The 27,106-nt window shown below is 44.5% G+C and overlaps 2 protein-coding genes across 4 annotated transcripts in view; one reads left to right on the forward strand and one right to left on the reverse strand.

Moving 5' to 3' along the window:
• Positions 1-16,299, forward strand: part of DPYSL3 (dihydropyrimidinase-like 3) — a 173,916-nt gene extending 157,617 nt beyond the window's left edge. For 2 of the 3 annotated variants that reach the window (XM_006893731.1, XM_006893732.1), the window contains 7 exons: positions 1,655-1,775; positions 6,138-6,294; positions 7,987-8,128; positions 10,235-10,405; positions 11,792-11,971; positions 13,844-14,006; positions 15,547-15,635. In XM_006893731.1, coding sequence (XP_006893793.1) covers positions 1,655-1,775; positions 6,138-6,294; positions 7,987-8,128; positions 10,235-10,405; positions 11,792-11,971; positions 13,844-14,006; positions 15,547-15,635 — 1,023 coding nt within the window. Of the gene's footprint in view, positions 1-1,654; positions 1,776-6,137; positions 6,295-7,986; positions 8,129-10,234; positions 10,406-11,791; positions 11,972-13,843; positions 14,007-15,546 lie in introns of all 3 variants that reach the window. The other variant, XM_006893733.1, reaches the window with a different exon arrangement.
• A 9,374-nt stretch (positions 16,300-25,673) lies between these two features.
• The window catches only part of STK32A (serine/threonine kinase 32A), a 252,339-nt gene continuing 250,906 nt past the window's right edge, over positions 25,674-27,106 (reverse strand). Inside the window, exon 10 of the mRNA XM_006893734.1 lies at positions 25,674-25,742. Within this exon, the coding sequence (XP_006893796.1) occupies positions 25,674-25,742 (69 nt within the window). The remainder of the gene's footprint in view (positions 25,743-27,106) is intronic.

Below are 27,106 nucleotides of genomic sequence, written 5' to 3' on the forward strand. Positions count from 1 at the left end.
CTTAAGTGCTGGTCACTGCACCGATGTGCTGGCAAGATAGATTCCTTCAGCAGCAGCCAGGGGATTTCAGAGCAAAGGCTATTTTTGTTCCTTGGTTTGTTTTTTCAGGCCCCGCCATCCCCACCCGTTCCCTGTTCCGTCTCCTTTTTAGTAGAAAGCCTCTCAGCTGCAGATCTCTACAACCACGGACGCCTTTGGGGTGAAGCTGGCGGGTGATGTAACCTTCCAAAGATAGTCATGTTGTCAAAGTGCTGGAAAACCTGCAGGGTTGGGAGAGGAGGAGATCAAAGGGGCCAAGTCTGAGGTCATAAGGTGCTCAAGTGCTCAGCATAGGCGTGAAGAGGAGGGAATGAGCAGGGGAGGAGCCTGCCTCTGTTGGTGCAGAACTCGTCCAGACACCATCATGAGCGATGCCTCTCAGAGAGCTCCCAGCCACTCCAGGCACCAAGACAGCTAAGCCGGAGCACAGAGGTGTGTGTGCTTCAGGGTGGACGCAGCTCACCTGTGCTCAGGTGCCTTGTGAGGCCCCTGGAGGGCCCAGTCCACACAGAACAGTGCGACCTGAAGCTCCAACTGTTAAAAGTCTGTAAGTGGAGTCTGTCCCACCAAGGGCAGTGACTGGTTTGTATTGTGTACAACTTTGCATGTGAAAGCAGTTGTTAGGATTTTTTTAAGACACTGACCTGCACAAGCTCACCAAGATGTTATATCTATTAAAAAATTGAATACATTGAACTATTCATTTTCCCCCTCTTGAAAGGGAAACTGGGAAATACTTCTGCCATGGGGTCAGTTGGGCTCATTCGTAGCAAAGGGTGACACTGCTGAAGAAACTTTGACCATCAATAATACTAATTATTATTGTTATTGTTATAAAGAACAATTAATTGCCCTCAAGGAATGTTTGCTTGGTTCCAGGAATGGGTTAATTGCCTTATAAAGCTTAATTCATTTAATGTTTAGGACAGTCCCAGGGTTAGGTTCTTTTAGGATCCCCACTCTGCAGAGAGGGCATTGGGAGGCTGATAAGTTACCTGTGACCCCTTAGCCAGAAAGTAGAAAAGCCCTGACTCTGGCCCAGGCTGTCTCAGAGCCTGCAGCCATCTTTGTTAATAAAATAGGAAAAACCTCATTGTTATTCTCTACTTAATAAATGCAACTGGGTTGGTTAGCATGTTTGAAAACATGAATCCTGCATTAGAGTGGAGGGGAGGAACTGGATAATGAAATAAGTCTTTGCACTGAGAAGCCTGGGGATGGTGGTTACAAGAAATGACCCTAGAATTAATCTTTTGCTCACCACTCAAGGCTGCTAGAAAGCGTTTGTGCCAGTTTGATGCCTAACTGCCTTTGCTGGTAACTTCAGGCAATTTAGGAAGAAGCAACTTCCAGCAGAGAAGACAGACTAAGGAAAAACTCTTCTCATTATTTTAGATATTTACCCTGTGGCAGACATTGCCGCCACATGATCTTATGCTTTGCTCTCCATTTTACAATTGGTTAAGTCCAGGGCTCCGTATGGGGAGATCTGGAATTGGAATCTTCGCCTTTGAACCTCTGCACCTCAGGGCATTCTCACAGTTTGTGTTGGCAGGGACTTGGCATGTCTGTGAGGTTTCTGTTCCTGTTGACCCTGGGGACTTATGTTTTGCAGCTGGAAGCCGAGGCTGTGTTCCGTGCCATCACCATCGCCAGCCAGACCAACTGTCCTCTCTACATCACAAAGGTCATGAGCAAGAGTGCAGCTGACCTCATCTCCCAAGCCAGGAAGAAAGGTGATTTCTTTTTCACGGAGTCTTGGCATGCCAGATCACGTGGCTCATTCCCTCTTTATCTGCTCTCTAGAAATGGTGCCTATTTTTTGCTTTTGAAAGGAGTCTTAGTAGCAAGGTGGTTAAATGTTTAACCACTAACCAAAGTCAGAGGTTTGAACCGACCAGGCCCTAGAAGGTTAAGTGGTTTGCATAGCATGTTGTTGTTATGTGCAGTCGAGTCATCTGTGACTCATAGCAACCCTAAGTACAACAACAGTTCTGAAATCTGCCAGTCTCATCATCTCCGACAGACCCAGGTCCACCTCTCTAGTCACTGAGTCAATCTATTTCACTTGAATAATTTCTTTTTGATCTTTTATCGTGGGCCACATTATCTAAGTTTTATAAATTAACATACTCAGGGTCAAGAAATTCAGTCATTGTGATGATCTAGTGGGTAAGGAGCTATGTGGCCCACTGAAAGGCAGGCGAATAAACCTATGAGTCAAGATTATTTTGATTGTAAAAGTTTAAAAAAATCCAATTCCACAGCTTAAATAAACCTTCAGTTATTGCTTATAGGGCTGTTAGGCATGGTTGCATCAAAGGCTTTTCCATAGATATTGGACCTGTCTCTCTCCTTCCATTCTTCACTTTTTCTTCATCACCTTCATTGTTTTAAGTTGTTATTTGAGTAAAGCCTTACAAAGTAAATTAATTTTTCATCTGACCATTCATGTGCATTTTGCCCTAGAACATTAAATTTAATGCTTACAATGTGATTAAATTTTTCCAATTTCCTTTCTGTAATTCTGATTTCCATTAACTTTTTTTATATCTTTAACATTTTTATCATGTCTGTACATTGTGTTTCATGCATATACATTGTGTTTTATAAAATCTTTCATTTGCATTATATTTCACTCTTTATATTATGGGTATCCTCCCCCTCCTTCAATCATCTTATGTTAAAACCTATAAGCCAACTACTTCACGTGTCATGCTTTAATATTCTTTTGATTAATAATTGCCTCTACCTTCAGGGAGATGTAGACTAACAGTGACAAAAATAAATGCCAGGATGTGCTTGCTGTCCTCAGAGTTTGATGGAGGCATGGTGGGATGTAACATACACCAGAAAAGGTGTACTTTACTGGCAGTTTAAACAGAAGTTCCCAGGGGGCCTGCAACTCTCTTGGGTTAAGTCATGTGTTCAGCCCTGAACCAGCCCTGGAGTTAGCATGTTCTGTCTAGCTAGAATTGAGGACAGACTGTTTTTGAAAGAGGGTTAACTGTTTACTCAAACATGTCTACTGGCATGGCCTTCATGACCCTGTCACCATTTACCAGTGACATGGTTCTGACTCATGGAGATAAAATATATGTCAGAGCAGAATTGTATTTCATGGGGTTTTCAATGAATGCATTTTTGGAAGTTGATTGCCAGCACTTTTTCCAAGGTGCCTCTAGATAGACTCCAACCAAAGACCATTCAGTTAGCAGCAGGATGTGTTCACTCCACCTTCACGGACTATGGCCTTGCTTCTCTGCTGTTCTGACCTCTGCTTTGTATCTCCTTAGCTGTGAACCTGTGCTGCGTATGTTTGATCTGTGCTTCATTGAAATTTACTCTAATTTCAAAGCATTATTATTATTACCCCCTCTCCCAAGTAGTAAATGAATTGTTCTAGTCATGAGATTGGACAAGTGAAGCAAGTGGTTAAGAAACTGGAGACACAGTTTTGTTGTTGTGAGAGAGATAATTTACCAGACCCAGTGGTGTGGGTGCTATTGCTGTGGGCCAGTGGACATTTTGATGGTGGAAAGATTCATCTGCCATACCCAGAACAAGCCTGCAGATTCACAGTTGTGAGTGACTGTGATGGCTAATTATAGTCCCAGCGGACTCTGACACTCTGACAGACTCTGATGCTCTGACAGACTCTGACACTCTGACGCTGAGGTGTTAGTTGCCTGGCCTCTGGCAAAGGGTGGCCCCTTGCTACCCTTTGTGGGAGAGGAGTCTTCCTAGCTGTCTAGACGGTTTTCTGAGCTGGCAGATTCTGGGCCCCCTGCGGCATTACCCTGCTCACAGTAAGTCTGCTCTTTCTCCTCAGCCCCAGCCTTTAAATGTCTCCCCTGGCATGGTGTGTCCCTCCCCTGGGTCTGAGTCATCGGGGCGAGAACCAAGAAAGCAGCCTAATGCTCCATCTCCCTTCCTGGAGATAGGCAAAAGTATGCATAGAGAAGACTAGCAGCACAAAGGAAAGAAACTATTTGGAGAACACCTGCATCTTCACCCCATGACCACCAACTGCATTTGTCCTCATGTACCTGCATCCTTCTGGGACCCATTCTTGGCATGGAGGCACTGGGGGGAGGGGGGAGTTGGCCCTCAAAGACAGGGTGACTCCGTTCAATAAATGCTGGCTTTCATTTCTTGCTTCAGGGAGAAAAATTCCTCACCCTTTTGCTGTCTGGCCTATGCTTCTCTGGCCAGAAGAAATAACGCAGCTGTGTCTTAGGGGTGGAAAGGAGGCATTATTATTTCAGTGATGAAAAACCTTCTGCTGAGCTGGAAGCCAGAAAACATCTCATGAGTTGTCATTTTCAGGGAAAAAGACCAGAACTTTCAGAGCAAGAAGACAGAGAGTATAGTCAAGCTCCCCTGCCATCTGGAGAGGACTCTACATCCCAGTGATCACCGATTCATAGTCTTGCCTGGCTGTTCAATGTTAATATTAGAAATCAACAATTTAGTGAGCAACAAACAACTATCTGTCCAGCCCTGAGATAACTCATTGCTATCAAACTGGAACCAATTCATAGCTGAGTCTGTTTGGGTTTCCAAGGCTTCAAGAGGCACAGAGCAAAATGATCTTCAGAGCCACTGGTGGATTCGAACTGCCGGAGAGACAGTGTCTTTGAGTTGGCAGCGCAATTCACTAGGGACTGTGTCACCGGGACCCATGCACTGAGATAAACACTCTAATTTTGTTACCATTTTCTATCCTTAAAGAACTCTGTGAAACAGGCTTTATTATCTCCATTTTTCAGGTAGGAAATGGAAGTATAACTTGTCCAGAATTTCCTGGTTGTGAGAGCTAATATTTGAATCCAGGTCACGTTATCATCCTTTGCTTTTCAAGTTCTGCCATGCTAAATGGGGTCCAAAGAAGGAGAGTTCTTCCACCACTAAGACTGCATTTCTCTGACGAGTATTCTTAATAATTTGAACACTGGTCTTGACTTTGATCACTTCCTTTCATTACTCCTGTGCTTTGGTTGGATGAATATTTTTGGAGAAACTTTGAGACTCTCAGCAGCTGCATGTGGATGGATTCTTTTTACTACCTCCCCGAGAGTAGAGCTGACGTATGTTAATTATTTCTGCTGCCTGTGGCAGGCATCACTAATATTGAGTGTTTTCTAGTAAGAGCAGAATATTATTTAAAATATTCTCTACACAGAATTCCAGGCAACCATACCAATGTTCTCTCCATAGATGGGACTTTCTTAGACTTGAGGGGAACTTACAACAGGTAATTTGCTGTGAAGCTAAATAGTCTTAGGGATGCCAGGGGCGTCTTTGCAGTAGGATTCTGGCTCAGAGAGACTTGCTACCAAGCAACTTCTACTGAATATGATTGCTCTTTGTTTGAGTGTCCCTTTGTAAAGGAACTCAGCAGAGGCTTAGATGAATGTATTTCCTCCTCTTTCCTTTGGGCACTTAAAGCCCCTGATGCAGGTGTAGTCACCAAGCTGGCCTCATATTTGTAATTTTCCACATCATTGTGTGTCCTTGAGTAGATCATTCCTTGCCTCAGGTTAAGGAGTAAACAACATGATGAGAAAAATATTGAGAGCCTCTCACCCACAAAATGGATTTTACCTTGTGAAACCAAACCATGCATTTATGACAGCAGGCTCTAGCAGTTTCCAGTGATGTGGGCACATCTGGGGCGTGTGGTCCCTTGAATAGGAGAGAGTATTGAACTCACTATGTCCTGAGTTCCTGTTATTTGCCTGACACCTCACATATGCCAAATTCTTGCATTTTCACAACCAACCTACAAAGTAAACATCATCTTTTCTGCAGTTTTACATTTTAAAAATGAATATAGATCTTATAATTTTTTTAATCTAAGATTTTCATTTGACTCAAAGTTTGAGAAGTAATTTTGCATTTTATAATCAATGGCTGCATCTAATCTAAACCATATAATACTAGTAGATAGAAAAGCAAAGTCTTAGAAAAGTTGGCAGCGTCAATTTGAACACAGACCACTCTGACTCCAGAGCCACAGTAGCTTTGGAATGCTCATCTAAGCTGGGACCGAGGAAGAACATTCTTTATGAAAACCTTTTTCCTACCATCTCCAGGAAATGTGGTATTTGGTGAGCCCATCACTGCCAGCCTCGGTACAGATGGGACTCATTACTGGAGCAAGAACTGGGCCAAGGCGGCCGCCTTCGTGACATCTCCTCCTCTGAGCCCTGACCCAACCACTCCTGACTACATCAACTCCTTGCTGGCCAGGTAGGTGCAGGCATTTCATGAACGTGTCCCGAGACTGCTTGTATGGAGACTAGAACAGCCACAGCTCGATAACGGTCTGAAGTGAGGGAATCAATGCACAAAGAAGTTCTCTCCAGGTGGGTGGCTAAGGCCTCCATGAAAAACTTCCTCTTTTTTCTATGATATCAGATTCAAACAGTGTCTACACCTGTAACTGAACATTTTGATCTGATTCAGTACAAGAATCCTACTCCAAAGGAAGGAAATGCACAGCAGAATTTCTTATTCTCAGAGATTCCAGACTTTCTGGAGATATTGAGACCGGATAAACCCTAAAGCTGTTATCCTGAGATCATTTCCACACATTAAGCCAACAATGTTCCCCGAAGCCTTCCTTAAACCAAATGTTAATTTAGCTTAACTACGAAAGAATGCTGCCTTCAGTAGTATGCTCTTTAAAAAACTATGAGATCTAGTTGGCACCAGTAACCTGAAATGTTAGAGAGGAGTCTTAGTGGACAGTGAGTTAGTTTGGAAAAAGAGAGTGGAAATGGTAACATAAAGAATGTCATCATCATATCATTATAGCTGTGCTGTCTGTTGCATTTATACATATTCTGCTGTGCATCTGCTCAACAGGAGCAACGAAAATAAAATTAAAAAAATAATTCCCCTGAGTTATGGGGCACCAAAAAAAATGAGACTCTTTTCTATAGTATTTTTTTAAATAATGTAATAATAATATTCATACAAGAGACACAGGATTCAATTGTTTCTGATGCATAGCCATGCCCCTCTGGGTTCTGTGATGTTGACCAGCTTTCATCAGAGCTTTTAGACTATGGTTCCTAGAAAGGAAGGCCTGTGATACTCCCAAAAACGAGCCAGTGGAAACCCCACAGCTCACAGTGATTCTATGACATTGTGCCATTGTGCGGGGGGGGGGGGGCATCCTTGAGTTGAAAGTAACAATAGTGCTAATCAGGGTTAGTGGGGAGCTCAGTGGCCTGGAGGTAAGGAGCCAACCAAAGGCACCCAGTTTGAATCCACCAGCTTCTCAGTGAGAGAAAGATGGGCAGTCTCCTCCCATGCAGTGCACTGCCTCTGAAAACCCTCTAGAGGGTCAGTTTTGTGTGTTCTTTATGGTACTTAATTACAGTTAACAGCAGATAGTAGGTAGGGTGTGCTAGACACTATGCTAAGAGTACAGGTCTGGTCTTATCTAGCACACAACAACCTCAAGAGTAGGAGACTATCATCATTGTTGTTATGTGCCATCGAGTCACTTGCGATTAACAGCGACCCTGTGCACAATAGCTCTCAACTCTGTACATATTAAACCACTGAGGGTCAGAAGGACAAATAATGTATCTAAATATGCAAGACTGGTCATAATGTCCACATGCTATAATGTATGTGGAGAATTCTTTACAGCTGCTCTCTGCTGATAATCCTATCGTTCATTTGAGTCCCTTTTATTTTGCTACAAAATATTTAATCTAATCTCATCCCTTTTCCAGAGAGGGAATAAAAGTTACCTAAACTCACCCAGAATAATAAAAAGCAGAGGAAGAATCACAGACTGGAATTGTTAGACTTCAGACCCTTACACTAAACCCCTCACACAGACTCTTACACTAGAACCCTTACACATAGACCCTGTGGGACCTCCCACCCTGTCCCCTACTCACATGGAGCTTCTGTCTTTGCCAGCGGGGACCTGCAGCTCTCTGGAAGCGCCCACTGCACCTTCAGCACTGCCCAGAAAGCCATTGGGAAGGATAACTTCACAGTTATTCCTGAGGGCACCAACGGTGTGGAGGAGAGGATGTCTGTCATCTGGGACAAGGCTGTGGTAAGGCATGGAGGAGGTGGGAAGAGGGCAAGTCCGTGGTCACATCAGAGTGTCCTGTGCACTATAGAGGCAGCCCTGTTCCTCCGTGTGTCTCGGGTGTGGCTGCTGGGTGTGGAGAGGACTCTCAGACCTGCTCAGAAGTTCCTGAATCTATACTATTAAATCCCCAAATCTAGAATTTGAAGGAGCCTCCTTGTCCAGACTTAGGAACCAAAAGTAAAGATCCTTTTCTATGAGCACGAATCATCTGTACTTAATGCAGACTAATTTATTAAAGTATTTTTGTTTAGAGAGTTTTACAACTTCTCTGTAAAAGCTCAATGCCAATCTCCCCTCGGCGAATTGAGAAATGAGCCTGGGTTTAGATGGGAACTAGTTGGATGCCCTCCTCTGAAGACATGTGATTGTCCAAAGTGTCTTTCTGTGTCTTCTGACAATTTGGCCTGACTTGATGTTAATTTTCTTGTTAACTTCACAAGAACTGAAAGAAATATCCATGTAAACAAAAACATTCTCAAGGATTTTTCACCCATACTCATTGCTTTTGAGTCAGAACTGACTCAGCTGGCCCTCCGCTGGGTTTCTGAGGCTGTGAATCCCACGAGAAGAGATTGTCAGTCTTTCTTCCATGGAGTCACTGGTGGATTCTATCCTCCAAAGAGTCGTGGCCTTTGGTTTAGCTGAGCAATTCAATATGGACTAAACTACTAGTGAGTTGTTGTTGTTGTTGTCAAGTGCCGTTGAGTCGTAGGCGACTCATAGCGACCCTATGAAGCAAAGTCCTGGACACCTGTATAACCTTCGTCCTTTCTCCAGGGTTCATAGGATTTCCAGAGGAAAGCTACTATAGAAGTAAACTACCAGTGAACGTAATATTTAAGCCACTATTGAACTGATCACTTCTCTTTGCTTTATTTTGAAGTCCCTGCAAACTAGTTTCATTTACATCCAAATAGAATGTACTGATACCAAATTCCACTGAGTTTCCCTCTTCTGAGCTACGAGTAAGCTCAAAGCTAAACTCATCTAATTTTTATTCTGCCTGCCTTTTTGGTTTTAAGAAGAGGAACAAGTATAAATATTTTTGTCTCTTTTCTCACGTGATTTACTTTTGTCGGTTTTGTTTTCTCTGCAACCCTGTTACATTTGTGAGGGCCCTAGACCCCATAAGAAGTAATAGTCAACAGCTAAGCTACAGATCTGCAGGTCCAAACCCGAGCTGTTCCTCTTGGGGAGGATGACGCAATCCGATGCCATCAAGGTCTGCAGTCGTAGTCCTGTCACCCAGGACTGCTGCGAGTTGGAATGCACACAGTGAATTTTTTTGGTTATGTCTTTTTGAATATTTCTACGTGCTTATGTTGGCATTATCTGGAATTGTTAACTATAGGTGTTATTTAATCCATAACATGGTACATACCCAAGAAATGACATTTGGAAATCACATACAGGGAAAAAAAATACAAATCACTTGTGAGTCCATAACCCAGGAGGGAAGAGCCCACCTGTTAACAGTGAGAAAGCTTACTTCCCCTTATCTTATCTTTGTCTTGTGGGCATGCAAATAGACATATTCACATGAAGAACAGGATCTTGAACATGTTTGGTTTTTTACTGTGACTTCTCAGGAGTCCCTTTTGGGATTAGAGGCATGGTGAGTAGTAAATCCATCTTCGTATCTAGAGACACTGCATTTTTTAGAAGCCGTAACTCCCTTCAGAAACCCTGGTTGTGCAATGGTTAAGTGTTTGGCTGTTAATTTGAAATCAACAGCTTGACCCCACCAGCCACTGTAGAGGACAAAGACACAGTGGGCTGCTCCCATGGAGGTTACATCCTAGGAAGCCCTGCAGGGCCATTGTGCCCTGTTCCATGTGGTCCTAATGAGGACACTCGATGGGAGAGACTGCTGATGGGTTCAGTGCCCATTGTAAACCACGAGTCACTCATGTTGCCCAGGTCACATCTGTAACGGCATGACAGACACTGGAGCTGGCAGTGGGGTTCTTTGCTCACCATCTAAGAGATCCCTCTGTATCTCTGAGGATCCATGATTACCTTGCTATAAGCTCAGAGTGACAGTGATTGAACTTGGACTCTTAACAGGCCACAGGAAAGATGGATGAAAACCAGTTCGTGGCTGTGACAAGCACAAATGCCGCCAAGATCTTCAACCTGTATCCCCGCAAGGGAAGAATATCTGTGGGTTCTGACAGCGACCTGGTCATCTGGGATCCAGATGCTGTGAAGATCGTCTCTGCCAAGAACCACCAGTCGGTGAGGCGGGCGCTGGGGGCGGGGAGGCAGAGTGGGGAGGAGGCGTGCATGGGGCTCAGTCAGGAGGACTTTGTGTGGTGAACAAGGGAAGTTAGACCAGGATGAGAAACAAGCAATCCAGTAATACCAGGCTTCACACCCTCAAAGTGTGCTTATAATTCAAGCTTTCCTAAGTGAGGGTCTCTGCTGCTCATAGCTGCTTAGGAACGAGGCTGAAGAGGGAGGGCTCGCTGCATTGCTCCGTGTGCTGCCGTGTCTGCAGGCAGGGAACAGGACTTGGCAGCTGGCGCTGTGACTCTGAAACCATTTTCACCACTTCCTCCTCCACTTTATTGGCCAAAGCCAGTCAGATGGCTGTGCCAAACCTGAAAGGGCAGAGCTTGGAGACTGCAATGTTGCTTTGGTTTTAGAAAGAGCTAGAAATAATTGGTGAACAGCACTGATAAGGAGTGTCTTGTAATAGATAAAATTATAGCTCAGTGCTTTCACAGAAAGGGACTTAATTTTTGTTGTTGCGTGTGCCCTTAAGTCAACTACGACTTGTAGAGCCCTACGAACAAGAGATTGAAAGTTTGCCTGACCCTGCAGAATCCTTACAATCTCTGCCAGGCCCAAGCCCATTTTCACAGTTATGGTGTCAAGCCATCTCGTTGAAGGTCATATTCTCTTCTCACCTTTCCAAACATGATAGTAAAACTAGACAACTTTTTTAAAGCATTTACATCTTATACACTGTGTTTTCAGTTTGCTGAATTGTAGTTCATGGAATCTCTCTTCTTCAGGAAGGTGCTTTTTATTATTCCTCTTTACAAGATAAAGAAATCAAGGTGCAGAAGAGTTAAATAACGTCTATAAGGTCACACGGCACGTCAAGTGGGACTTCAAGCCTAAACAATTAAACCTCACCATTTTACAATAATGCCTCTTACTGAATAATGAAAGAGAGAGAGGAAATAGATCCCAGTTTGGGTGGTGAAAGGCTTTGCTTAAATGTGTATCTGTTACGTTATTTAGTTGAGACCTGGTAGAGACCTCAGGTTCATGTACCCCATCTACTTACTCACCCAGTACTAACTAGCCCCCTAAGTTGGCATCGTTGACAGTGATGCAACTTCTTCTTGAACACTTCTAATAAAAAACTTTTTACCTGAGGCCTTTGATGGAGATTGGGCACCTCTGTTAGGCTTCACTTCACAGGCATCCGCCTCTTGGTCCCTTTCACCTCCTGACAGGTTGCAGCCGCATCTAAGTTGTCCTTGCATACCCTGTGAACCAGTCCCTAGTGAGCCTGAAAGCGGATTTGAAAATGTGACCTTTTCCTCCTTCCGACATGCTCACCTAACAGCAACATACTCACCAAATCTTTCTCCTCACCCCTGTCTTCAGGCAGCAGAGTATAACATCTTTGAAGGGATGGAGTTGCGTGGGGCTCCCCTGGTCGTAATCTGCCAGGGCAAGATCATGCTGGAGGATGGCAACCTGCACGTGACCCAGGGGGCCGGCCGCTTCATCCCCTGTAGCCCGTTTTCTGACTACGTCTACAAGCGCATTAAAGCCAGGAGGAGGGTAAGCAGCCCCCCTGAGGTGGGCGAGGCACTTGGTGTACCGTGCAGCTGGGGGGGATAATCATGGCATTATCAAAGGTCTGTGCTCTCTAGGGAATTCCTAGGTTGTTCAGGAATTAACAAGCTCAGATGCTAATCACGAAGCGTCTAGCTTACCCAGGGGCATCTTGGAATAAAGGCCTAGAGATCTTTATTTAGAAAGTCAGCCATTGAAAATTCTGAGGTAGAGTTCTACTATGATAGCATGAGGTCCCCATGAATTGGAATGAATTTCATTTTCTTGTGTTTTCTTGTCAAGTCAGAGCTGACCCAGAGCTGGTCCGCAAGTGGGTTTTTAAAGACAGCACATCACACAGGAGAAGATGGCCCATCTTTCTCCTTGAGAACAGCTCATGGATTCGAACAATGTTCCTTTGGATTGACAGCGGAAGTCTTTATCACTAAGCCACCAGAGCTCCAGCAATGGCACAGACTTAGTATACGATTCAGGTTGTAGACCCAAAGACAATTTGATAACCTGGTGTCACTAGTCGGGGCTTTAGGGGAGAACAGATAGAGGCGTTGCCCCTCAGGAATCATGCTGATCTACAAGTGCGATGAGCCTTCGTTCACTGCCTGCACCAAAGTCATCCACTCACAGAGGAGAAGGAAGGCGGTGCAGAACTTGGTTGGGGTTTTCAGATGACCCATCCTGTGCTATAAAGTTCCCTTGGTGGTGTGTCCTCTTTATCCCACCTGTGAATATAGATAAGGATTCACGATTGAGTGTTGAACCCTGCCTTAGGCGGTCTTGTTGTGACTGGTTCTAGACTAGACACTAAGCTGACACCATGTGTTCTGTGACCACCAACCCCACTGTGTGCACCGGGCCAGCACAGAGAATGCACTTGATAGGTGCTGTTTGCACTTGATAGGTGCTGATGACAGGCTGCACAGCCTGGGACAAATACAGCCTCCAGCAGAAGACAGTGAGACTGGTCATAGGAAGCTCATTTCTAGGCTTGCAGCTCTAATCCTCACTCAAGAGTGTGCAGGTGGAGGCCTCGCATATCACCTGATCCCTGCCAGCACCTGCACCTAAGCCATGTGCTGTCCAGCCGCCTCGCCCCTTTCTTACCATGCTTTCATCTCTTTCCACTCCGTAGAGTTTTCAGCTTCATTCCAGACACTTGCCCTCTCCACTTGCCCTCTCCTCCTCATTAGTCCAGCATCTCCCACAAGTCTCCCTCCCTGCATTCCAGCCCACAGAACCCTCCTCTGAGCTTTCCGATCACAGATCATCTCTTTAAAGAGGCCGTCACTGACCACCTCCACAGTCACTCCACCATGAGCTCTCCCTTAATTTGTCTTCTACTCCTCCCTTCTTTAAGTAATTTTTAAAATTTATTTTTTATTATTATTATTTGTGTGTGTGTATACCATTGAATTGGATCTGACTGCTATAGGAGGAGATTGCCCCTCCTTTTCCAGTGATTCGAACCTTACACCTTTGAGATTGCAGTTCAGCTTCTTGCACTAGGCCACCAGAGCTCCCATTATATCATCTTTTTAGAAAATATGGTTTAGCTGTCACCATTGTTGTTATGTGCTGTCCACTGCGACTCGTAGACACCCTATGAACAGTGGCTCTGAACTATGCTTTGTCCTGATGCCCGCTTCTGTTACCCCAGTTACTGTGTCAGTCCCTGTCATCCAGTATCTCCCTCTCCTGCTCTGTCCCTCCACCCTTCCAAGTCCCTGCTGGCAACATGCCCAAAGTATGTGAGATGGAGTTTTAATGCATAATTCACTGATGGATATATGCGCCTTAGAATTAACTATTAATATGTGCCTGTTATGTGAATAAATGGTGATGTACTTCCTCTGGTGGCAGATGGCCGACCTGCACGCGGTCCCCAGGGGCATGTATGATGGACCAGTGTTTGACCTGACCACCACTCCGAAGGGAGGCACCCCTGCCGGCTCCACACGGGGCTCCCCCACCCGGCCCAACCCGCCCGTGAGGAATCTCCATCAGTCGGGATTCAGCCTGTCCGGTGAGTCAGTCAAGCTGATCTTGACATTAATGAGAAAGGGAGGAATGCGGAGGGAAAGTCAGTGCTCCGGTAGAGGGCGCCCTAGAGCTAAACCTGAATGCATTTCAGCCCCGGCCTGATGGCATCTCTAGTGAGGTTTCTGGGGCAGGTGAAGAAGTCTTCTGAATCTCCACGCAATCCTGTTGACAAAGCAAGACAAGGCAGAGGCAGGGGAAAGAGTCTGGCTTAATTTCAGCTTGCATGGATCAGTTCTGAGGGATGGGGAAACTTTTGATTAAGAATTGATGGTGATTTTCTACATTAGATTATGAGAGGTCCTCAATATATTATGTTTTCCTGTGTTTGCCCTGGCTACAAGCTCAAATTATTTATATGCTCAAATTGTAGAAGTTTTTATAACCCAAGACTTCTGTTACACTTATTCTTTCTCACCCTGTAGTAATAATAACTATACTGATATCATTGTTTGAAAATGTATCTCGTGTTAGTTGTTCGTTTTAATTTTAACTTTGAAACACAGTTCTGTCTTTTGTTGCAGATGTGGAAAGGGGGCTCAGGCAGCTTAAGTCACGTGCCCAAATTCAAACAGCTTGTAAATTGGTGGGAAAGGACACTTCTCAAAGTCCAGTTCTGCCCAACACCAGCATCCCCACCCACCCTTCAACTTGAGTACGATTCTGCATTTTCAAAACTTACTGTCACCTATCCACTGCTGCCTCAGAGCCACCAGGCATCGGTTTTGAGGGTGCACACCTTTACAAGAAGAGACTGCCTGTCTGTCATTTAGGGAGCAAGTGGATTCGATTCACTGACCAGTCAATCAGCAGCTCAATGCATAATGCATTAGCTACCAAAGTCTATAATTTTAAGTGGAACTTAACTTTTTATGAAAACTTTTATCTATCAAAAAAAATCAAACCAGAGTTCACATTCTAATCATATGAAATTTTCAGTTTTTGCCACCTTTGCTTTTTTCTCTGTGGTCGCCTTTAAGTCTTTAGAGGCTTCCCTGTGAAGCCAAGCAATTGTGACCTACGAATCAGTCAGCCCAGGACACATTGCTGTTCCCTCTTGTGCTGCAGTCACAGGGACTGGGCCATCCTCCCATCAAGTTGTGAGACCTTGGGCAAATTACCTAACCTCCTGGAGCCTCAGTTGCCACCTCTGGAAAATGGGAATAATAATAGGACCTCTCTCAAAGAATAGCTATTAAGAGAAATGAGAATCCTGATAAACACTTAAGACGTTGTCTGCCACAGTGCATATAAGATGCCATTTTTCATGCCATTTATTGTTGTTTTTTTTCTTATTAGCATCAAGGGTCAGAAGAAATCTAGGTAGAGCTTGGGTTTTTTTTTCACCGAGTGGTTTTGGGGAGGGGATTGTATGAGAAATTTAGAAGACAGGTGAGATAGGAATGGAAGTTTTCTTTGGAGATGATAAAGCACCCAACATCTACATTCTTAAAATTAATCCACTCTCTCTCGTGTCCCCCTCCCTTTCTTCTTTTCTCTCCCTGGGCATTTCTTTCCAACCGCAGGCACCCAAGTGGACGAAGGAGTACGCTCGGCCAGCAAGCGCATTGTGGCGCCCCCAGGTGGCCGCTCTAACATCACGTCCCTGAGCTAAGCAACTCCCCCCAAAGAAAAGGGCAGAAGCAAGAAGAGATTTTTTCAAAGCCAAAATGGTACATCGATATTTAATAAGAAGGAAAGCGAATCCAAACCGTTGCAATCTAAAGGATCACTAAGCCTCAAGCCTTATGTATCTCCGATGTTACGCTCGCTTGCCTAGCTTTATGAAGAATTGCTTTGTTTTCTGTTGATGCATAGCCTTGATTTGTTTGACGCCCTCCCCCCATTTACATGCATGCTGTCAGACAGGCCGCTAAGCTACAAGAGTCTGCTATATAGTGTTGAGAGCGTGTGTAGTGTTGCATCCTATGACAAGGGGACACACAAAGCTGGGAGGTCAGGAAAATGAACAAAAGGGACACAAGTTATTAGGGGATGTGGGTGGTGGGGGCCTGAAGAAAGGTGGAGAGCACAGAGGGACTGGGGTAGGGCACGGGTAGGGGCGGCGGGTGGGTGGGGGAGCAGGCGGGGTACCTGTATTGTGTTGATGACATACTTTTCTTTCCACGGAACATGGACCCTCGTGGCAGCCGTCACTTTATGAGGGCCCCCTTGACCCTGCAGAGACGGCAGCTGATCTTGGGGTTCAGTCTTTTGTCATGTCAACTTCTGGTAGATTTTCTTCCTTTTGAACATTGTATTAAAACTCCCAAACCCAACCCCTCCTCCATGTACTTAATCACGCTGGTGTTCATTCTTGCCTTTGTCTCAGTGCTGCTTTCCAGGTTTTCTCGTTTTCTGGGGTTGGAAGGACAATGTGGAGAGAGGAAATGGTTCTCTCTTCCTTTTGCCCTGCCTGCCTCTTTGGTGCTCTTAAAACAGTTGGGATGGTACAGCACAGGCTCTCTGGGAGGGCAGCCACTGCTTAAACACATGCCTCCCTCTGAGCGCAGGGAGATGGGCCTGCACTCTTCGGTCTTTGCAAACCCAGCTGGGTAACACATGCCTGGCCTCACCAGCTCAGGGTTGTACCTCAGGTGGGGCTGAATGGATGCTCTCCCTTAACAGTAGTGAATGGTGGGTTGTTCTTTTGATTCCTTGAGACCTAAGCACATCGCTTACTGAGTAGAATCGTTGTATGCACTATTGTTTTAATGGGGAGCCCCTTGAGTTTTACCACCAGCTTGTTATCAGAACATATTGGCGTGGATTTGAGAAAAGTTCACCCTGAGGAGAGGGAGTACGTGTTGGGGCTGTGATCCCATTTTTCTAATCTTAGCCACCGGGATTCTCTTCCACTAGCTGAGTCGTTGAAGGGCATTTTGTCCTGGTACTGAAATCTTCCGCGGTGAGTGCCCCCTGGAGGACTCAGGAGGGTGTATTGCTGAGGCCTTGTCTGCCTGAGAGTTTAGTGATGGAGGGAGTTATGTGAACAGGGTAAAGAACTGTAGAGCCAAGAGCCAACCAACCAAATAAAAACCAGCCATCCAAGCCGGGCCATTCTTCCTGGCCTCTTGGGGAATCCCACTGGTAGAACCCACAACTGAGTACTTTGAAGAGAACAGCACCTTTTAAGTGCTTAGGAGAAACCACGACCTCTGCCTGAAAGTTTCATGACGTTGAAGACTAGAAAGAAGGGGAATTTGGAAATAGCCTAAGAAGGTAATGTCCCCTAGCAAACTAATTTCTGTTTTCACCATGAACAGGGCTGTTCATCATCACGATGGGAAATCTTGTTATTGTTAGGCTTTTGTGGTATATTTTCTTTAAAGGAAACCTAGAAGAAAGAAAAGGTATCTACACTCACAATTTTTAATTTGGGGGCACCTAGCGTGGAAAAAAGGCAATGTTGTTCCATCCGGAGCATGCATATACCTCATTGGCTGGGATGTACTTTATGGTGTGTAGTACCAGCTGTAACCACCAGGTGGCGAAAAGACACACAAATAAATACTTGTGCACCACCAATGGCTACCCAGAGTCTAGCTCATCCCTTTATTATCAATCTGCACAATGAAAACACATTTTCCATGGCCGGACATACATCTTAAATATACTTGGAACTGGTATGTAATGTTCAACTAGAACTTTATATTCGGCTGTTATCCAAGGAAGTCTGCCTTTCTTCATGTACTGTTAGTAACTTTCTAAGCATAAGTATTCCCAAGAAACAAAGCCCCAAACCAGCCCTTCAAAATTCCCACTGTTTTTTTAGACTTTGCTCTCTGAGTAAATTGTTAGACAAGTGAAAATTTAAGACTCATGTTTGTTTTGCTACGTAAGGCACATGAAACCACCTTGTAGACAATGTTGAAATGACGCTGGACAGTCCCTCTTGGAATTCACTGGTGTCTCAGCCACGTGTGGAAGATGTGGTGGTGGACGTCCACCTCCTTTCCCAACTGGTTCCCGTCTCATAGCTTGGCCCTGCCCCTTTCAAAGGATGCCCCTGACATCTCTCCAGCCCTTCCACATTGTTATAAACAGAAGACCACCACTTAAACCAGCCACCCTAGTAGAATTTATTTTACATCTTAAGTTTGCTGAAAATGGCAACATTGAGTAATCCACCAAACCACCTTTCTTCAAAGAAATAAAAAAGCCCCATTTCTGCATGACCACACCCAGAGAGCCCTGTTCCGCTCTAAAAACCTGGATCTTAAGTCAGAACTTGTGCTCACTGTTCCCCCTTTGATTATTGCCACAAGGATCCCAGATGTCCCCCCTAGGAAACTCCAGCTTGAATCCCAGATATCCCCCTGGGCTGCCCTGAGCAGCCAGCTTTCATTGTAACTTCCCTCTTTGGAAAATGGTGTGTGGGTGTTCAGTTCTGTGTCTGGTGCATATGGACAGACAGTGAATCTCCTGTGATCTGTGGTAGCTGTGAGGCAGCTCTGGAACGCCAAGAGCTGTTTGGTTCGAACCGTGAAGAAAAACCGTGTTTCGAGTTTAGCTGAGATAAGAAAGTCAAATTTAAAAAAAAAAAAAAGTTCATCAAGTGACTGTTAATGTAAACCTGGTTATTAAAATAATTATAAAATCACAGATGTCGTTGTCTAGTCTTCTTGTGTGCATGATGTGCTATTTTCACCTAAAATATTACATCCGAAATGATGAGTAGGAGAGTCCTATCTGATAATTGCAGAGATACCCTGAAGTTTGTTTTGTTTCTATCTTTACAGTTAAGTTTTGTTTTGACTGCAGAGTGGGATGACCATCATTTTAACTTTGGGGACAGAGGGGGTTTTGTAGGGACGTCAAATTAAGTATTGGTATAGAGGTGCTAAGGAGCCCTCATGGTACAGTGGTTAGAGTGTTTGACTGCTAAGCCGAGGTCAGCAGTTTGAATGCAACAGTAGCTCCATGAGAGAAAGTTGGGGCAGTCTGCATCCATAGATTCACAGCAATGCAAACTATGTCCCCTCTGTCCTATAGAGAAATTTTGAGTCAGAATCAATCTTAGAGCAGTGGGTTTGGGTAGAGGCATTGCCACTTGGGATAAATTTCATCCTAGTCCAAAACATATCCTGCAAGCTTTTTGTTTTGTTTTAAGTCAACCACGTAAACATCTACTATTAGATTGATTTGTGAGCATTTACTACTTTCTTTTAAAAGTTGTCTTCTTCAAATTATATAAGAGCCTGTTTTTTTCTTTAGCAAACGGATTCTAAAGGGGTTGAATGTGCATTGCAAAGAATTATTTGCTAATCTGGTGACCTAGTGGATAAGGAGACGTTCTGCCAACCCAAAGGCAGGCTGTTTGAATCCAGACCAGCTGCTCTGTATGGAAAGATGAGATTGACTACACATGATTATATGCCCAGACCCTGAATTACCTGACTATGTGGAATTTCAGGAAGGCCACAAATTGAGCCAAATTGTGATGCCAGGAGAAGAGATGGATGTAGGGTAGACCCAAACAGCCTGTGGTTATGACACCATTCACCACTATGCACACATGAGCACTTCCCTGTGCACTGTATGGACAAGGATGTGGGGTAGCAGAGCACAATGACAGTTCTCACTAATTGTCTCATGTGCAGTGAGTGACCCCACCCCTGTTTAGTTCAGCAGCGCAATGCTTTCAGAACAGGAACAGATGGATTATACCTTTCAACACAGACCCTCTGACGCTGAGTGACACGCTACTATGAGCACGTGAATTATTTCAGTTTAGGGTATCAGGTTGATGTTTAGCTTTGGCTAACCTGATGTAAAAGTACTAGGAGCACATGAATTATTTCAGCTTAGGGTTCTGGGTTGATGTTTATTAAGCTTTGGCCAATTGTCCCATCTTTCAGTTTAGACTCAGGACTGCTAAAACATGTTCCCTAGCTCACGATCAAAGCCATGTCAATCTCTCTTCAGGGTTCGAGTGGGCTTGGGCTCCAGGAATGAACTCAGAAGCAGGATTCTGAAAGGGAAAACGTTTTTTTAAAATGTTGCCAAAAGGCAGGCATGACTAATTTTCACACAGGTGGTGTTGGATCCAGCTGGGTAATGAGAGCACCGAGCAGGAAGAACAAGGATCCTTGAGCCCTGCAATAATTTCTGCTGCAACCAGCCCATCACAAAGGAAACAGCAACCATGAATGAGACCAGAGGAATGGGTCACAGTGACCTTCCTAAAAGAGCATTCTGCAGGCAGGTGGTCGGTGGCTGCCCTTTGCTCTGATGGCATCAGGACGTTTAACATCAGGTGGACAACAGAGTGGTCAGGATACAGGGCTGCAGGGCTCAGAAGGCTTACTGTAATCTCTTTCCTTCAGGACAAGCCAGGCACCCTGCTGGCTGCTGAGCCCTTGTAGGGACCTAGAGGAGGCTGAAAGGTCTCTATTCTCAAGAGCCTGGAGCCGCCTGTTACTTTCTTGTTCCAGGTAATGTTCTCCAAAGGCTGTGAAACATGCACTTACTGGTTTTGGTGAACGAAATGAGACAAGACAAAATTTTTGTGAAGCAAAATGAAATGCTAAAAAAAAGGCAGTGCATGGCCTTCCCTTGGGCCTGCAGTCATAGGGACAGGCAGGGGCTGGAATCCTGGGCTGTGTTACCTGAGCTGTGACTGCTGGAGGATTCAAGGCTTCAAGTTTTGATACATGTGGATGAGTGGTGCTGCATTCTGGAGTTACAGGAAGTCATCTCATTGACAAAGGACAGCCTTCACAACAGGACGTGGAAGGGAGAACAGAAGGCAAGAGTCCTCCCTCCCTACAATTACACACACACACAGACCTGACAAAGAAGGACCAAGACATATTTTAATGCACATACGCACATTTACATTGTTTATGTCACAGCTCAGCAGAAGCACTTCTCTTCCATTCAAAAGATGCCAGAGAAGCTGCCTTCCCACATGGCACAGATGACTGAAGTGTGGGAGTTTTAACAGCAGTATTTAACATCAGACCCATCGAGCTGAAACAAAGTAAATAGTAGTCACAGCAGACACAGGAGGAAACAGGATTTTGTGTAGAAGACAGAATGCATGGATGACATCGGGGCCCTGAAACAGAAATTCAGTATCTGTTTCATGCCATTTTCTGCTCCATTTTTTAAGATTTCCCAGTTTGAAATTACCGTGGTAGTCAAAAGCAACATCAGTGATGCCTACTAGCTGTATTGCTACCCTGCCTTCCTAGTGCTTTTCCCACCCAACCTAGAAAAAAGTATAGTAATAAAGTCATGTCCGATTAAAATATCACTCTTAGAAGCCCAACAACTAATTAACTACCCTAATAAATTTTGTAGTATTGAATAGCAAAGATGTCAGTCTGGAGACTAAGGTGCACCTGATCCAGGCCATAGTCTTCAATTACTATGCACTTTACAATTTGTAATTACTTTTTATGTGTCAGAAAGCCGAGCAATGACTAGGGATGATAGAATTGATGCCTTTTCACTGTGGTGCTGGAGAATATTGAATATACCATGGACTGCCAAGAGAAAAAACAGGTTCATCCTAGAGAGGGTGAAACCAAGCTGCTCCTTGGTGGCAAGAATTCTGGAGCTCTGTCTAACATCCTTTGGGAATGTTGCAAAAAGGGACCAGTCCTTGGAAAGGGACATCATACTTGGGTGGAGGGACAACACAAAAGAGGAAGTCCCTCTATGAGATAGATTGATTCAGTGACTGGGGTAATGGCGGTAGGTATGTTTAGAAGACAATGGTGTTGGCTCGGGGTAGAGCAGGGTTAAGAGCTGTTGTATATAGGGTTGCTATGAGTTGCAAGTGACTTGACGGCACATGGCAACAACAAACAACAATAAATCTTAAAATGCTCTGGGCTGCTTCATATTCTGTCCTCCTTTGCAGTGGTCTCAGTCAAAACCAGTGCTGTAGTCAAGGTGCTTTAATGAGTATTTCCTTCCTTGTAATTAAGAGCATGGTCAGTGGTTCAAGACTTAACCGCAACCCTCCTCATATCACTAGAGCACTAGAGGGTACTATGAATTCACTAAGGGCTGGCTGCTCCTGCTGCCAATAGTTCAAATAAGGCTGCTCTGCTCTTCAGAATCTATCTAGACATTGCAATTGTTTCATAAAGATAAAAAAGAGGGCTATCGGGAGAAAAAGATTCCAGAAAACCAGACAAGAGAAGACAAAAGACACCATCATTTAAAAATCCTCGGTGGGATATGTTAGGGAAGATAACAGGGATATGATCTTAAACATGAGCAGTCAATGAAAATGATCTAGGAAATATTTTCTATTTTGGTTTTCGAGTTTAAAATGTCAGGTGGTGAAAATGTGCTCTGACAAAAGCCGTGTTTGGTGGGTTTTGTTTCTGAACTTCAGCAGATAGATGTGTACCATGGCTGGGACTAGAAGGCTATCTCCCCTCTAAGTACTCCAGGCTCTCCAATCAGAGGTCTGGAAAAGCCCACAGGGATGCTTCAGGCAGAGCGGGGGAACACTGGGATGCCAACCAGGGATTCAACTGCCAGGGCCCAGTCTACGAAACTTTCCCTGGGACAGTGTGACACAAGAAATCTGTGTCAACAAATGATGATGCCTCGTACTAAAGAAACGCTAATATTTCCTGAATTTTCCTGAGTCTCCCACAACTCATCCTGTCACAGCAGGGGAGGCGTGACCACAGACCATGCAGCTTTTAAATCACAGCAAAGGGCAAGCCGCAAGCATGCACAGCCCCCTGCCCTTCCGGGATGGGCCAGCAGAGGGCGGAAGCTGAACGTCTCCTTCCCGCCGTTCTTTCTAAGCCCATCTTCCTTTCTCTGACAATTAAGCAAGGCAAGTGCTTGAAGTTTGCATAAAAAAAATTGTAACAGAAAGGAGTCAAGCAAACATGTGTGAATAAGCTGACTTTTAATTGTTAGCAAATTGTTAGAGATGAACCAGTTCACAGCTCTGCCAGAAATTCTGATCCCGATAGCTCAGTAAAGAGAAATAAAATCCTTTAAAGCCCCATACGTGATTGCTCCGGTGCTCTAAAACAGCCTAGCGTAGTTGCTTTGTTATTAAGTCCCAAACAAGCACCAGTCTGGTCTGATCTTTCCAGTTTACACCATCTTAGAGAGCCATTACTCCTTCCATGAGTCTGGAGGGCTTTGTTTTTGTTATATGCGCTGGAGTCAGAACTGGCTTCAGCGAGCCCGACTGAGGGTTTTCCGAGGCGTTTCTAAATCGCAGGGGAGGAGATTGCCCTCCAGCTGAGCGACTGGTGGGATTGAACCCCCTGCCTTTGGATTGGCTGCAAACCCCCTTCCCACTAAGCCTTTAGGTGGTCGGAAAGGCCAACCCTCTGCCTTCCGAAGACTCTGTACCCTGACGCCTTTGGGGGGTTGTGGTGGCGGAATCCACGCTGAACCGCACTGCTAACCCAAAGGCTGTGCTTCTCTCGCGGTTCATCGCCACCAGCAACTCAGCTCCGAGGGAAGAAGAAAAACAGTTTCTCTGCAAAACTCTTCTGTGTTTCAGAACAGTGCACGACATCGTTAGCACATTATACTTGGGTGAATTAAACCGTAGCGGGCAAGTAAATGAAGAGTGAGTGAGCCTTCATTAAGTGAGGCATGGAGACGTTCAGCCTGCTATTCCTGCAGCAAGCACAAGAGGGAGACGTAGTGCGGCTGTGCCTCTAGTCTCCGGGCTTTAAGCCTCTCAGATGCAGGAAGGTCCCAGCATACTAAAAACTAGACTATGAAGACAGGTGTGTGTAACTTGTTCAACACGTTACTTCATTTGGTGTTCGAAAAAAACAAATGAACGAACGAACAAACATTTTTAAAAGACCCAAAACCCCACAAAAATAAAACCCCAAACCCAAAAAACCCAAAAAACAAACAATGCCAAAAATAAAGAGCAAAATAAAACAAAACATAGGCAGTGCTTTGTTTCGGCATTGATGGATGATTTCTCTTTACTGTTTTTCAAGGAGTAAAAGGTACTCATCATATGTTATTGAATGGATTTTTCAAGAGTAAATCTCACTATTGTTACAGTTAGCCTCACATTCCAACTTAAGATACAACCCTTGTGTGAGATGTAACTTCACTGTCGTACAAGATTGTCTTTATATATGTGACACAGTTGAATTCTTATCTTCTCCACACCAAACCAAATAGCACTATCATCGTGTTGATTCTGACTCATAGCACTTTTATATGTCCTATCCTACAGGATTCATTAAGACTGTAACTCTCTATTGGAACAGACAGCTCCGCCTCTCGCCTGTGGAATGGCAGGTGGGTTTGAACCGCCAAACTTTCAGTTAGGAGCCCAACTCAACCTATTGCACGCCCTGGGTGCCTCTCTGCACACTAGATCTCATAATCTTCATAGGACAATTACCTTTAAGGAACATGTTTGCTGGGAAAATGTGCAGTATTAGTGTCAAATGTCTAATGAATAGCTTGCTGGATGTGGGGTCTCTGATGCATAAAATTAGCTTAGATCTATGGCGTAAACACTCCCACTGTCACCAATTTCAAGCTACCAATGTCACATAACTAGGCAGTTGAGCTGTGCATAATAGATTCTTGCTTGCTAATGCAAGCTGACTCCAGCACGTCTCTGGAAACACAAAACCTCACTGCTGTTAAATTGGAGTCAACTCACAGCTGACCCTCCACTCGGTTTACAAGGCTGTGAATCTCATGGGAGGACACTGCTCATCTTTCTCCGTCAGAGCTTCTGGTGGACCAGTTTGGTCTAATTCACTTCTTCCTGGTGGAATCTTTTGTTCCTATTGAGACAGGATAGGGGTCAGGCGGGATGAAGTTGAGGGGCTCTTTAGAGGTTGCTCAGCTGGGAAGAGCCTCCTTCGATCCACTGTGTCCATTCCATTTGTCACATTATAATTGGAAAGAGTGGCAAAAGTTAAATGACATTAAAATATTCTTTTTAAAATAAAAGCTGATTAGAGTAACAATTTTAACACTATGTGAATTGATTGAAGCAGAGACAGTGATTAAGGGAACTGCTCAAGGTCACACATTAATAAGTTACAAAAACTAGGTCTGGAGCTTAGGCCCACGACACTTCGCACGGGACCAGTGCTGCTTGCACTCAGAGATATTCATTCACAGTCGCTAAGCCCTGAGGTGTGTCAGCTCTTCCTGACAGGGCAGGCAGACGTTCCGGCTTGAGGGCGCCAGGAAGGCGCATGGACTTCACATGTTATTCTGCCCGTCCTCTTCTCGCGGGTCTTTGGCTTGTTCCAAGGCGAGATTTGCTTGCCTTTGAATAAAGTCCCTTTTGACTCTTAAAAGGAGAAGAAAAAAGAGTTTATTATTTGAAAATAAAGCCAAAAGCCTTTATGATTTGAACTGATAGCATTTAAAAAAAAAACATTAAAAAGAGGTAGGACCTATATAAACGTTATAATTGCCACTTATTTTAAGTTTCTAAGTACCAAATATTCTCCCTTTTTCATAATCAGATGTTTGCTGTTAGGCTAATTCACATATTATAGTTTTAAAAGTTTTGGCAAGGGAAAAATATTCCAAATTTTCCATTATAGCTCTGCATGACATTTGTAAAGAGAAAGAAATAAAATTATCACATTTCATCGAGTGAAATCTGTCTGAAGTACTCTGTGACTTGCCGGGTGACTGTTTTTCCAAGAAGTACTTACTTTTCTCTGTTGAAAATGATGAACTCCTTCTGGACGTTTTCAAGGTGCTCTTGAAGAAGGCAGGTCTTCCGTGAGAAAATTGAAGAAACATAGAAGTGTAATTAGTCACGCAGTAAGATCATCTAATCCGCAATAGTCAGTGGTCTCCTGGCAGCTAGTGTAATGCATGGCTCAAACTGAAGATATATCAAGGCTATCTCCTCCTGTGATCACTGAAAGTTTGGGAGGAGACAGGAGTCAGACCCCGAAGGTGAGAACAGGGAAGGGAGTGGAGCAGACATCACTTGAAGAAGGATGAAGTCTGTTAATACTTCACTCTGTGTGATGACCCCACAAAGCAAATCAGGTGTGTGGTTTATCAGCTGCTGCTTTTTCAGTCAGTTACTCATAAACACAACTTCCACACTAGCGAAGAAAGGCTTTATCCAGTTTTCATGCCCTAGTCCTCCTGCGAACACTTTGGGTATTTTAATTGGATTTCATGAATGTCTTAGAAACCCCTCCTCACTGAATTCTAATTGAGTGTCCCTCTCAACCTCAGTTGGAGCAGACTAAATATACTTCCATTCCAGTGATAAGAGGGAGTTCTGTGGCATAGTCTTAGTGAGTTGCACTTCTAGTCTCAAGGTTGAATGAATCTCTCCAGTGATTGGAACCACTCACCTGCTTGCTGTAAGGGAGAAAGGTGGGCAATCTCCTCTTGTGCTGCTCATAGCTCCAGAAATCCACTATCAGCTATGAACTGGTTCCAATTTGAAGTCAATGGCGTTTTGACCAGTGACTAGAACCTTCTTAAATGTCGCTTTCTAGCTGTTGTCTCTGCCATTGCACTGGCTTCTGACTCGTGGCAACCTTATACACCACTGAACAAAATGCTGTCCAGTTTAGCACCATGCCCACAATCGGTAATGACCCTACCACTGTGCAGCACAGGGTTTCCAATGGTCCAGTTTTAGAAATAGATTGCCAGACCTCTCTTCCTAGTCTGTCTTTGTTTACAAGATCCGCTGAAACCTGTTCAGCATCATAGCAACATCTAAGCTTCACTGACAGGTGAGTGTTGGCTGGACATGAATTGGGCTGGCTGAGAATCAAACCCAGGCCTCCCAAATAAAACTCAAAAAGCAAACACACTGCTATTAAGTCAGAACCCACTTACAGTTGTCACTCCATTCTAAGGGTTTCGAAGGTTATAAACGACCCTGAAGCAGGAGCAGGTGGCCTGTCTTTCTCCCATGCGGTCGCTGGTGGATTTGAACTGCTGGAGAAGTCTGCCTTTGGATCAGCAGTGCAAGGGTGGGGACCAGGTGGCCAGTGCTCCCCATGGTCCCACATCTGTTGCTGCTGCTGTTATGTGCCGTCGAGACTTTTGCGACTCATAGCGACCCTATGTACAACAGCCCTAAACCCTGCTCTATCCTGTGCCAAT

Source organism: Elephantulus edwardii, unplaced genomic scaffold (assembly GCF_000299155.1).
Source record: "Elephantulus edwardii isolate Elephantulus edwardi_28Jun2011 unplaced genomic scaffold, EleEdw1.0 scaffold00130, whole genome shotgun sequence".
Taxonomy (NCBI): domain Eukaryota; kingdom Metazoa; phylum Chordata; class Mammalia; order Macroscelidea; family Macroscelididae; genus Elephantulus; species Elephantulus edwardii.